We start from the raw sequence: 12247 nt of genomic DNA on the forward strand, positions 1-12247 counted from the left end.
GTTTTTATTTGCATGTATGTACAAGTTCTCCCACACACTCACATGTTTTATCCAGAAAAAGGGAAGGGACTGAAAATCCCTCATTAGCATCAGCTGTGTGTCATCAGTTCTGTCCACAGTCCTTCTTAAACATGTCATTAACTACTAGCAGGGTTTCATAAAGCTGACTAACCAAGTGATTACTTGACTTTACGTGGGTGAACGTTCTGGCTTTTCTAACTCACTTCCTGACTTTTTTCCTCTCTGCTTTGGAACAAAAACACTCTCCGCCTGCCGGAGTTCGCAGACACGCTGCCTCTGTCTCTGTTGATATCTGTTTGTCTAAAATAACAGCTTTGTCTCCTCTTCTGCTGACGGCAAGTACATTCTGTTCCCTCACTGCAGCCAAATATACAGATTATTTTAGTACAAATAAACGTCTAAACTAGCTCCATCTGCATGGATATAAACAACTCTCCATGGCCTACTAACAGCTTGACTAGACTAGAACAACTGAGGAGTTTCACTCTGAAAATGAAATGTTCATGATGAAAAAAACTGACATCTTCTCTGACAGAAACTGATGGTTATACCGCAAGATTTATAATAAAAAAATCTGCATTCGAAAACAAGCAGATAAAAGGAGAGGAGAATTTATGAGGCTAAATTCTTTCCAAAATTCGCACATACACACACTACTAAGGGATTTGAATGAAAACCACTTGAACATAATTTGTTATGAATGTCATTTCTATATGACAAGAGAGAAGCTCACACAAGCTCGCTCAGGACAGAAAATGTGTGTATAGATGCAGTATGGAAGATACGCTTTACGATAGACCCTGAAGAAATGGTTCTGTTATGCTTTTAATCCCACAAAGCGACTTGAAAAAATTAATAAAGCTCATTTTGTTGCTGTGACCATCACATGTCTAGATTAATGTAAAATTTAAAAACAATGCACAGAAAGTTGCACAAACAAATACCTGAGGAGTTGAGATTGTAGCAGCCAGAGGATGGGACAGGAAGAGAAGAACAGATAGGCAGCAGCCTGCAGGAGAGGAAAAGGGAGGATAGGAGAGAAGAGGGAAAGGAAAGGAAAAGGGAGGTGAGGAGGAGGAGGAGGAAAAGGAAGAAAAAGGGTAGAGAAAGAGGAAGAGGACAGGGGAAAAGGGGCAAAGAGGAGGAAGAGGAAAAGGAGAGGAAAGGAAAGGAAAGGAAAGGAAAGGAAAGGAAAGGAAAGGAAAGGAAAGGAAAGGAGAGGAGAGGAGAGGAGAGGAGAGGAGAGGAGAGGAAAGGAAAGGAGAGGAGAGGTTACCGGTATTCCTGCAGCCATGGCAGACAGTAGTTTTTGTCTCCATCTGTCCTTCCCTGTCACTGTCCCGTCCTCCTGCTTCTCTGGCTGCAAGACAGACGGACAGGTTACACACACACACACACACACACACACACACACACACACACACACACACACACACAGACACACACACACACACACACACACGTACGCACAGAGCCACATTCATGCATAAACATACAAAATACAAAAACATATGCACATTTACAATAGTCGCTGTGAAATTTGTCATTTCCTGGCCTAACCTCAATATTGACCTCCTTCTGTCTTTATGTATTTTATTATAAACATGATTGTATATTGTATTCATAATCATATTACACTGCTTGGCTCACAATTGAGACATCAGCAGCTATAGCATATATCATCTCATCACAGTTATTTTCTAATAATATTAACATGCTTTTCATTTCCTATCAAATACAACTTTTAACATTTCAGCTGCTCTCATAATTTATCAACTGATGTATTTAACACAATATTACAGTAGCTTTCTGTATGCAAACTAATAGTAGAAATCCAAAAGTAATAATGATCAGACTCATATATTTTTGTTTAAACTCCGATCCTTCTGCAGTTCATTTTATGACCCATTATTTTGTAATGTGTCTTAGTGTTGCTAAATGTGTCATGTATGATAGTTCAATCTGCTTATAAATTCGGTTTAATAACCTACAAATCGTACGTGACACAATTATAATGTATAACACAGAGGCGCAAAATCACGCAAAGCCAGTCAGAATATAGACTTGCGGAGGTCATGCTGTAACTGTACATAATCAATCTTTTCGACCAAGTCCTTTAAATTAAATCACAAAATATGTTGTTAGTGTGTAAGATATTGTTTGTCTTTGCTTTTTTGTACCGTCAGAAACTTAAATCCATTTTATGACCTGACAAAGCTATGGTTAAGGCTTGGTCAAGTTTAAGCACAAAAATCACAGAGAGGGATTATAGTTTGGGTTAAAATTACTACTTTATTCCATGGTGAGGGCACCTCGTTGTCATGGTTACAATAACAACCACGTGGTTAAGGTCAGGGAACAATCTTGCTTGTGGTTAAAAGAAACCAACACTGATTGTTGGTAGGAAACAGGAGAAGAACAGCACCCTCGCCAACATTTTACTGACCCATCATCCACCCCGACCATGCGGCTCCATAATTACATATCTCCACTTCCTTCTTTGCTCTTGGCGGACAAGAGTCATAATTCCTACGACCACTAGAGGGCTTTGTCACTTGAACATAAACATTTGGGGATTTGCTGAAAGTCTGATTCTGTCATTTTTCTTGGGAGGACAGTCTCTTTTGAATTGCCTGTGGAGGAACTGAGTGGTTGTTTTTGCTTTTGTTGAAACGCAACCAACAGATGGCGTACGCTGAAACACCTGTGGGATCCTTTGGGTTTCCTATTTTTATTCCATGGATCAGGTTTTGCAATGGTGTGGCAGTGATTCTGTATCATGTGAATTAGTTCCTGTCTCATTCTGGCTGTGGCAGGAAGCCACGGCCAGGATTCAATGTGATTGACCCAATTTACAGAGGAAATCTAGATCATTCCTAATCACTAGATCACACTAATGTCTGCCGCACGCATTGGAAACCAAACGATCAGGATCATCGGGAACCATCTGAACCTCCAGATGGTTCCATCAGGAACTTTCTATTTGCTTATATTTAGTGAAATCATGTGACATAGCACTGTTGACAGCCAGGTCTCGCTGAGAAAATTCATATTTTGTTCATATGCTATTTCTATGGAAGATTTAAAATGCCTAAATAAAAACAAGTCGCATGTCTTTTTTATGTACAAATTTACTGTGTCATAATTAAATGAAAAACATATGGTAGAAGGAAAATTATTTAGCTTTTTGTCTTGAATGAATTAATGTTTTTCATTGTGACATGAATTTTCCATGCCACATTAAAATCAGATTACAACACAGAAAGCAAAGGCCCTGTTTACACCTGGCATTAACATGTGTCTCAGGTGATCCAATCACAGGTGGACAGCTCTAAGTACAGGTGTGAACGCACCCAAGACACATTGAGGACGCATTGAGATCCAATCACTCAGACCACATTCGGAGGTGGTCTGGGCCGCATGTGACCACATTCATTTAGCAGTGTAAGCACAATGTGTCCTGGGCCACATTGAAGGACCACCTACTCAACTGACGTCCTCTATTTTCCTGCAGAATAGGCACAGGAATTGCATTGCTGCCTCTCAGTCTGAGAACCCTCCGTCCAAAGCTGTGTTTAGCTTGTTTGATAACAGGATAAAGAAATGTATTATTTTGTTTTTCCATTTTTCATGTGAATTTAAAAAACATAATCCACCTCTCGTCTTTTCCTGTTTTCCCCGTTTCCCTAATCCCATTTCCTCATCAAATCGACAACTGGTATAGAAATAAAACCAAAACCAGAAAATAACTTCTAGCTTCTTCTAGCTTGTCTGTCTAAAAAAATATTTCAGAAGCTAAACGTTGCTGGATAGTTTCCTCTGTCTTGTCAAGTTGATAACTACAGTTTTTAGTTTTGCTGCGCTGCTCGACATAATGAGCTCAGGATTTATCAGGAGGACAGCTGCTTTACTCCAAATAGTTTCACTGTATGAACCTGGACTGTGTGTGTAGACTGACCTATTGGATGTGTAGAAGAACACAGAACATTAATTAACATCAGATCCTGACCGATGCTGTTGGCGTGTCAGTATATGAATGTTCTGATGCAGCGCAAGAGCAAATCAAGCAGGATGAGCATTTGAAATTTCGTGAGGGGGCAGATTGCATTGTATATTTGTTTATCCTGTTATCAAACAAGTTGAACACAGCTTTGGACGGAGGGTACACAGACCCTCGGTGATCCCGCTGAAATGATGTACGTGTTTATTTAGATATAGAGTGGGGAAGTGAGATCCGATCACAAGTGGTCGCTCAAGACGCATGTGGAGATGTATGTTCATGCCAGGTGTAAACAGGACCAAAGTGAAGACGTGTAATGTTTTTCAGTGTTGTCCAGCAGAGAGCAGCAGAGAGCTGCCAATACTTAAATTAAAGCGCTGTTATTACTTTTCCTGAGGAGGTGCAGGGGAGCTATTAATTTTTTGAGATGGAGAAGCACTGTTCATGCCAAAATGAAAACCAATCAACTATCCAATCACTGCTTTGGGATCGGAACCATGGGCATAGCTCATCAGTGCAGGCATGAGCTGTTGGCAATAAGTTACATTTGTTACACCTAGAGGGATTTTAACTGCACTTCTGTGCCCCAAGCTGTGATTGGACAGCTGATTGTTTTTCCTTTTGGCATTGATAATACATCTCTGTCCCAAAAAATAATCAGCTCCCCTGCACCTCCTCATGAAAACTAACGATGGCGCATTGGACCTCTATGCTGCTCTCTGCTGGACAACACTGAAATGTAATACACCTCTACAGTTTAATTAATCATTTAACAATTTATTCAGTTATTAGACAAAAAGCTAAATAAATATGCTTTTAACAGACTTTTCATTACATTATGGCAGTAAATGCATACATAAAAGGAAATGCATGAAATAATGTGTATTGTATTTCATTTATTTTATTTCTTTGTTTGATTTGTTTTAATTTAGGCATTTTACATCTTCCATATGTAACACACACACACAACCACACATACACACTCAAGAGGAAAAGGAAAACAGGCTTTATGTGGTCCTACGAGCTTAATAGATGGTGGTTTCTCATCTTTCCTACCTCATTCTTTTTCTTTTTTTTCTTATTTTTCTGCTTCCTCTGTCTCTTCTGAAGGAGGATGGTCTCATATTTTGGTCTGGGGTGTTCCTGAGGGACAAACAGGAGAAACAGTTGACTTTGGGTACATATGTGTGAATGCCTGTGTGTGTGTGTGTATGGTGCATATCTACATTTTAGCGCAGTCTCTGTACAAATTACATTCATATTGGACAATTCTGCAGCAGATGATTTGTTCAATGCCAGTGTGTCCTTTATGTGTCCTTTACACACCAATCTTTCATTTAGCAAATGCATTATTTTGCGTTACTTGCTATACAGGGATATTGTAGAAATAACATTTTTTTTAAACTTTGGCAAGACATTGGTACTGACCGATCAGAAACATTGTCACTGAGTTTAATCTGTTTTGCAGAATCAACCACGATCAAAGTTCTATCTTGTGATATAGTTGGCACATTTGTACCTGTGTGTTTATATGTATCAACTATCTGTGTCTATTCACTCCCGCTTTAATGTGCGTGATGTCTTAATGTGCATTAGTGTGTTTTTTGCGTGTGTAAATACAGTATCTATATATACCTCATCCTCCTCGATGCCTGTCAAATCCCAACTGAAGCTCAAACTGATCTGACGACGCTTCCAGTGCTCCAGGAACAGCACCGCTGCACACAAGAAAACAAATGTCACACAAATCACAAAAATGTTGATTACAGTCTTTATAATTAGCATCATCTCTTAAATTCACAGTATACAAGATCATCTTTGGCGAGGACAAATCACAGTATGCTCCTGGTAATGTGGGGCAAATACGGTGCTACACCTCAGTATTTGAAAAAAAACATTAAAAGGTCAGACTATAATTTGTACTGCAAACTGCCTTTTCAGGTTTCAGCTTTTTAGTTTTTTCTCTACATTTCGTCAATCTTTATTGTGTGTCATTTTAGCCTGTCACTCCCAGCAGGAGGACCTGCTCTTGAGCTGAAGGAGATCATAAGATATTAATGAGCAACTTCACATTCAGCCCGCCTGTTCACACACACACATGACATATGCATATGCACACACATAACCTTACCCCACAGGGACATGAAGATGGCGAAGAAGACGGTGGCAGGGTTGTCGAAGAGGTGTGAGGCTCTGGCGGTGCCGCAGGCAGTGCTGAGCTGCCAGAAGTCACATGCTCCGTCACACAGAGGGCACATGGTGAAATTCAGGCGTTCGTCGCACATCTCAAGACTTAAAAGGGAGAAGATCAGTAGTACTTATATGTGACAATATTAATACTTTAGTATTGTAGAATTTAAATGATGCATTAAATCTAAAAACAAATGTACAAAAACAACTAGAGTTTCCTTTTGCAGACCCTTGTGTCTGTTACAATCAGCTATTAGAACTGAATGGAACTTTTAACACACAACCATAATACAAGCTTCTCTGCTTTGACCCTATTCATAGTCAGTGTAGGCTGAATTATCAACCTTTTGCTTGATGACACACTAGCACACACACACTGCCAGCTGTACCTTCTGTGTTCCTCCCACACAACCCTTACTAAAGCCAGTTTCAGCAGGTATCTGGGCAATCCCAGTCTAGTGTGTGTGTGTATGGGCCTGTGTGCATACATTTAAACTGTGGTAAGCATAGGAGAAATCCCTCTTTTCTGCATCTAGGGTTAGATATCATGTTGCCTTCAGCATTTAGCTTAGTTAAAATCAGGAGAAATGTCATTGAAAGAGCAGAGGATGCAGTAGTCATTTGGGCTGTTTTTACGGGTTTGTGTTAGTAGTGTGTCAACCAGACATTTCCTTCTTATTTTTATTATTGAACAAAGTAGTTGTGTTATGTCAAAAAATGTCATATCTCGAAATGTAGGATTTTACAATTGTTTTCTTCCACAAAGGAAGATGTGATGCAGTTTGTAGTGAAACCTGGAACTTCTACTGAGGCTTTCCAGTGTGTGTACATGCATACGCACAAACATGTATATTACCTGGGTATGTCAGTATTCACAGTTGCCACCCCATAGCCAAACACAATGATTCCCACTATGGAGGCTGGTACCAGCAACTGAGTGTAAACACCGAGCCATGCAAAGTACAGGCCGATCTTCTCCCCAAAGTACTTCCTGTGGGGTCAGAGGTCAGGGATTATAAGGTGAAAGCTACAGTGGAGATCATGGTTTTGCCATAGTAGAGAATTAAGCAACACGCAACACAGGTATGAGAACCCTAATGATGTTTTTGATCCTAAAGAAGAGCAAGTACAGTGTTAATGTTTTAATGTGGATTTTAATTCACTGAGTTGAGTCTTCGGGAAGCACTTTCTTAGATTTGTTTACAAATCACACCTCCTTTGCTCGGACTGGTAGACTTAACCATGGATTTCAACCTTAACCATAAGCATCTCTATTCGGTGGTACTTGCTGGGGGCAGTACACAACAAATGCTACGTGAGACTCAAGGCTCCTTAAAGGACAGGTTCACTATTTTCCAAGTCTGTCTTAAAACAATATTCAGGTGTCCATATGAATATTGACACAAATTTTGCTTGCTGTGATCATTCCTCCTGTTCATACTGACCATTAGAAGATCTCTTCCAAATGCGTTTACAATGTAAGTGATGGGGGACAAAATCCACAGCTTTCGTTTTGAGTAAAAATGTTTTTAAAAGTTTATCTGAAGATAATATAAGGCTTCAACAGTCTGAGCTAGTCAAATAAAGTGGATATCTTTCACCATCTTTTTAGTAACAAATTCCCGAATTTGTCTCAATGGACAGTGTTTTCCTGTTAAGCTGTGGTGGAAGGATTGTCACAAAAAGAGGGAATTTGGCAATAAAAACACAGTAACTTTAAAAGATATTGACTTTATTTCACTAATTTGGACAGCTGAACCCTGATATTAGCTTCAAATAAACTGTTGAATTCATTTTTGCGTGGAGAGAGCACTGTGGATTTTGTGCACCCCCCAGATTTGGCCATTTCTATCAATGTCGATAGTGAGCTACAATAACCAAAATACATTGCAATTACTGTAGTAGTCTGTTGCAAATCAATCATCTTGAGTGGCAAATTAGATAAAACAAAAATGTTAAGCTCCAAAAAAATATGAGTAACTGGGGTGAATGTCGCATTACCTGACAAGATCAATGGGCTGGTACTTGTAAAAGGCTGAGTATCTGGCCCACTCTTCATGCAGAACCTGATTACAGACAGGAAACAGAGAGAGAGAGACAGGGACAGAGTCAGTGTGGGTGTATGTTGTCATGTTGTAAGTTTACCAGTTGAAAATCAACACACAATCGTCAGAGGCAGAGCTGATCTGGAGGCAGAAATAATCTTATTGGTTGAGGTAAACCTCAGTGGATGAAGCCAGTGAACTGCAGTTTAAGTAACATTATCCTGAAGACAAGTGAAAAACAGAAAAAGAGAAGGAAGATTATGAGGCCTAGCACTCTTGATGTTGAGAGAATATAATCTAGCCACAGTAAATCATCTATAATCATGATTGAATTGATAAAGAGAAAGTTTTTATATATAATTTTCATTCATATTTTAACCAGACAGTTCATTGTTTGCTGTTGCTGTTTTGCTATTGTTTTTCAGTGTCCCAGTTTTTTTGCTCCACTCTTTAAAGTCAGTTTAGAGTCAGTCTGGGATTTTTTTCTGCCCTTGGAGCAGCTCTGCCTCTGAGAAATGTTTATAGAACTTAAACTCCAATCTGTGACAGTGTTCGACAGATGGGAAGGAGGAGCAGTCTACGAATTTTTTTTTTTAAAAAAAACAGAGAAAAGATAGGAGATGAAGATAACACAGATGAAACCATTTTTTAGAAATGCAGAAGTGTCCTCTTTTTTCAGCTGTTGGAAGTTTAAAGGTGGCTTTTTAAGTGAGATACATTTCTTACAGCATACTAAATGTATCACATTCAAAGGATCACTTCCAAGCTTTTTGTAGTTTTTTGTGGAGACAGACAGATGAAGATGAGAAAGAGGAGAAGAGAGAAACACAGAGAGCAGAGGAGAAAGTCATAGGTGAAGAGAGTGACATGAAGGAGGAGTCGGTGTACCTGTCTGTCGTTCCTCTCTTCAAGGTGTCCGATGACCTTATAGTCACCCTGAGGAACGAGAGGAGAGGGTGAAAGGGGGAGAGAGAGAGCGCACACAGGCAAGTACACAAAGAAACACCTATAATGGTCACCACACTGTACTCTTCAGAAAACATTTAGAAATGCACGCATTAACACACTCACACAGATACATTTTGATACCCAATAGGTGGGTTTTGCCTGTTTAGGTTTTTATTACTATGAACCATTTTTCAAAGCATTCAAGCATGCTTTCTCATCTGTCAATCACAGTCTGTCAATCCACACAGGAGTCTGACTGTTTACAAAGGTGAGAAACATGCTATTTAGCTGAACTGCGATCTTTGACTGAAAATAGAACATAGGAAAAGAAAAGGCTAGCACATGTTGAGTGAACCTGCATGGCCCACTGACTCCATCCAAACCTTAGCTAAAAGCAGGATTGTACTGTTGCCAAAATGCCAAATCGATTTGAGAGTCAACATTTGTTTACTTTGCCAGCCTGCTCACCTAATGTTAGCTCACTGATGGGACATGATTCGGCTGTGGCTATGGCTGTGAAGGAGCTGAATCAGAGTCGGCTGTAACATGGGGGCTGCTAACTCTCACACATTGACCATGAGGCTCACGCAATTGACACTTTTGAAATGCCCTCAATCTAAATAATCTAGACTAGTGCAGGTGGCTGTTGGTTAGGTGGTGTAGAAATGCAGGAAATTTGTTTTGAATTACAATTTTTGTCTGGGGACCCACAGACCCCTCCGCCAATTATGTATCTTTCTAAGTTTGCTCCCTCATTTTAAGACATATCCAGGCTTCCATGGCGATGGATGACCTATTTCAAGCAAGCCTCCCTGCTCTGCAAGTTGAATATTGTAGTGAAATGAATAGAAAGCAATGGGAGCCTCATGGGAATCCCAAACCACACATACTCACATCGTGAATAGGGAAGGCAGCGTCATATACACCTTTTGCTATCAATGTGCTGATGCCTGGAAGAGAAAGAACAGAGACATACTTAAGGACAACCCTACCAGGGAATTGTAATGCCATTCAAATCATCACTGAACCTTTTATGTACCTTTTATACAGATCATGTATCCTCTGGTAGAAGACATGATATTTTACCCTTTATTTGACTTGAAACTTGAGTGGGAGGGGAATGTTTTCCTCCAAAAATAGGTTGGGCTGAAAAGTGAGTTTGAAACTAGAAATTCAAACAGCCGGTGAGGCAATAGTTGAGTCACTGGCACTGACAAACAACTGTGTACACATTTACACTTATACCCAACTAAGGAGTGGGTTTACACCAAATGGCTCCAAGATGCAGCATGAAATAAAGTGGTAGCCCTTGTAAATGAGCACCTTCTGTTATTTATCTTACATCTAGTGCTGAAGACTGCTCTACTTTATTGATTCCTGAAGATGACATCGCACTAGTTGAGATTCAATGTCTTGCTCAAAGACACTTCAGCAGCGTGGAATTGACCTTGGATTTCATTAATGGTAAATAAATTTCTCCAATCATATAGCAGTTCCTTATTGTTACTGTCTGAAAATTGAACTTGTGTGTTTTTTTCATATTCATTTTGATCATGGAGGCTAAAATTCAACAGAATTTTAGTTTAATTTTAGTCTCCATGACCAACCCATTAAAAAGTGACTTTGAACACTAGCTGTATCCGCACTCCATTAGGCCGTACCCTGCAGCCTGCACCGATTTAATTCTGTTTCTCAGTGTCAGGCAGACTGGGATTAGGTTCGACGCCACTTTTAGTCTTTCGAAAATTTCATGTGGGAAGCGATGGCCTGACCTGTGAATGCAAGGGCGGACATTGACACATCAGATGACCTAGCACACAAACCTGACTCTTTCATCAAAGTAATTAATCAATTAATTATCAGTGCCTCAAAGGGGACAGGGAACTATGCAGTGATTAGCCATGCTATTAATGAACCTCGCGACCAACACGTACTCACTCACGCACGCACAAATGCATGAATGCTCAACTCAACCAGCTCGAAACAACCACAACTCCCAGAGGCCCCTTGCTTCAATCTCAGCCTGACCCAGGAAGTATGACCCACTTGTAGAGGAGATGGAAGAGAGCAACAGAGACAGAAGGAGCGGGCTCTGTACATGTGTGTGTGTGATAAATGTATATACCAAGAATGAAGGGGAAAGAAAAAATAGAGGTTAAAGAGATGCAATTCTATTTTCTCTCCCCATCCTTCCCTGCAGCTCCACCAGTACCCGCTGGCTGAGACCTTCTGCTGTGATGGGCAAGCCAACCAGACATATGGTGGACACTGGAGCCTCATATGGGCCTCATATATGCATAAGCAGCTGTTCTCAGCATAAAGAAAGATGAAGGTCTGCACACTGTAGCTCCCTTAGATTAGTTTATTGAGACATCCACCAGTGACATTTTGAGCTACATGCTTTTCTTCAGACAAGGTCTTTCTTTTTTTCATTATTTCTTTGGTCCAGCACCTGTTTGAAGTTTATTGGATGTGCGCGTCTACGACACTTTTAGCTGTTATCAGCATGCCATTAAAATCTACAGATATATTAATGCTAAGACCTTAATTAACCTGAGAGAACAAAATGCTAAATGACTTGCAGTTCATGGAGAAAATCCCCACGGAGATTAAGATGTCTGTTACAGACAAACAGCGGTGCACTCATTTTTGAATCAGGTTGAAGTCTTTTAATGTGTTTCTTAGTAATTTGAAGTTTTAAGTTTTAAAGTAAGTTTGGACCCTTAATTGCTCATGTCCCAGCGGACATCTGCGGTTGCAGGAAGTGTTAACGAGGGTAGCCTCTTTCTAGTAACAGTCAGATGGGAGCAGGGTGGTGCCAGAATCTAAACAGGCTCTGCCTGCCGTTCCCAAACATTTTAGGGGTTTAAAAAGATGTTGGTCTCATCCAGTTATCCAATCATTGCACTTCTTGTTTGGGTTGCTGCACTCCACTTTACTTCACCTCCCCACTGGACTCCCACAAGGCATATCGATATCACCTCCCATTTCACCTGTAGTCTATCAGACACAGTCCAGGTGTATTTTAGTGTTTAAGTGCAAC

General features: G+C 40.1%; 1 protein-coding gene across 1 annotated transcript in view; it reads right to left on the reverse strand.

The window, feature by feature from the left end:
* Positions 1–12247, reverse strand: part of ano2b (anoctamin 2b) — a 68480-nt gene that overhangs the window by 40521 nt on the left and 15712 nt on the right. Inside the window, exons 7-14 of the mRNA XM_044343997.1 lie at positions 10099–10154; positions 9145–9192; positions 8213–8277; positions 7068–7202; positions 6153–6313; positions 5657–5739; positions 5078–5164; positions 1298–1381 (exon numbers count right to left, since the gene is read on the reverse strand). Coding sequence (XP_044199932.1) covers positions 1298–1381; positions 5078–5164; positions 5657–5739; positions 6153–6313; positions 7068–7202; positions 8213–8277; positions 9145–9192; positions 10099–10154 — 719 coding nt within the window. The remainder of the gene's footprint in view (positions 1–1297; positions 1382–5077; positions 5165–5656; positions 5740–6152; positions 6314–7067; positions 7203–8212; positions 8278–9144; positions 9193–10098; positions 10155–12247) is intronic.

Source organism: Thunnus albacares, chromosome 23, assembly GCF_914725855.1.
Source record: "Thunnus albacares chromosome 23, fThuAlb1.1, whole genome shotgun sequence".
Lineage (NCBI taxonomy): Eukaryota > Metazoa > Chordata > Actinopteri > Scombriformes > Scombridae > Thunnus > Thunnus albacares.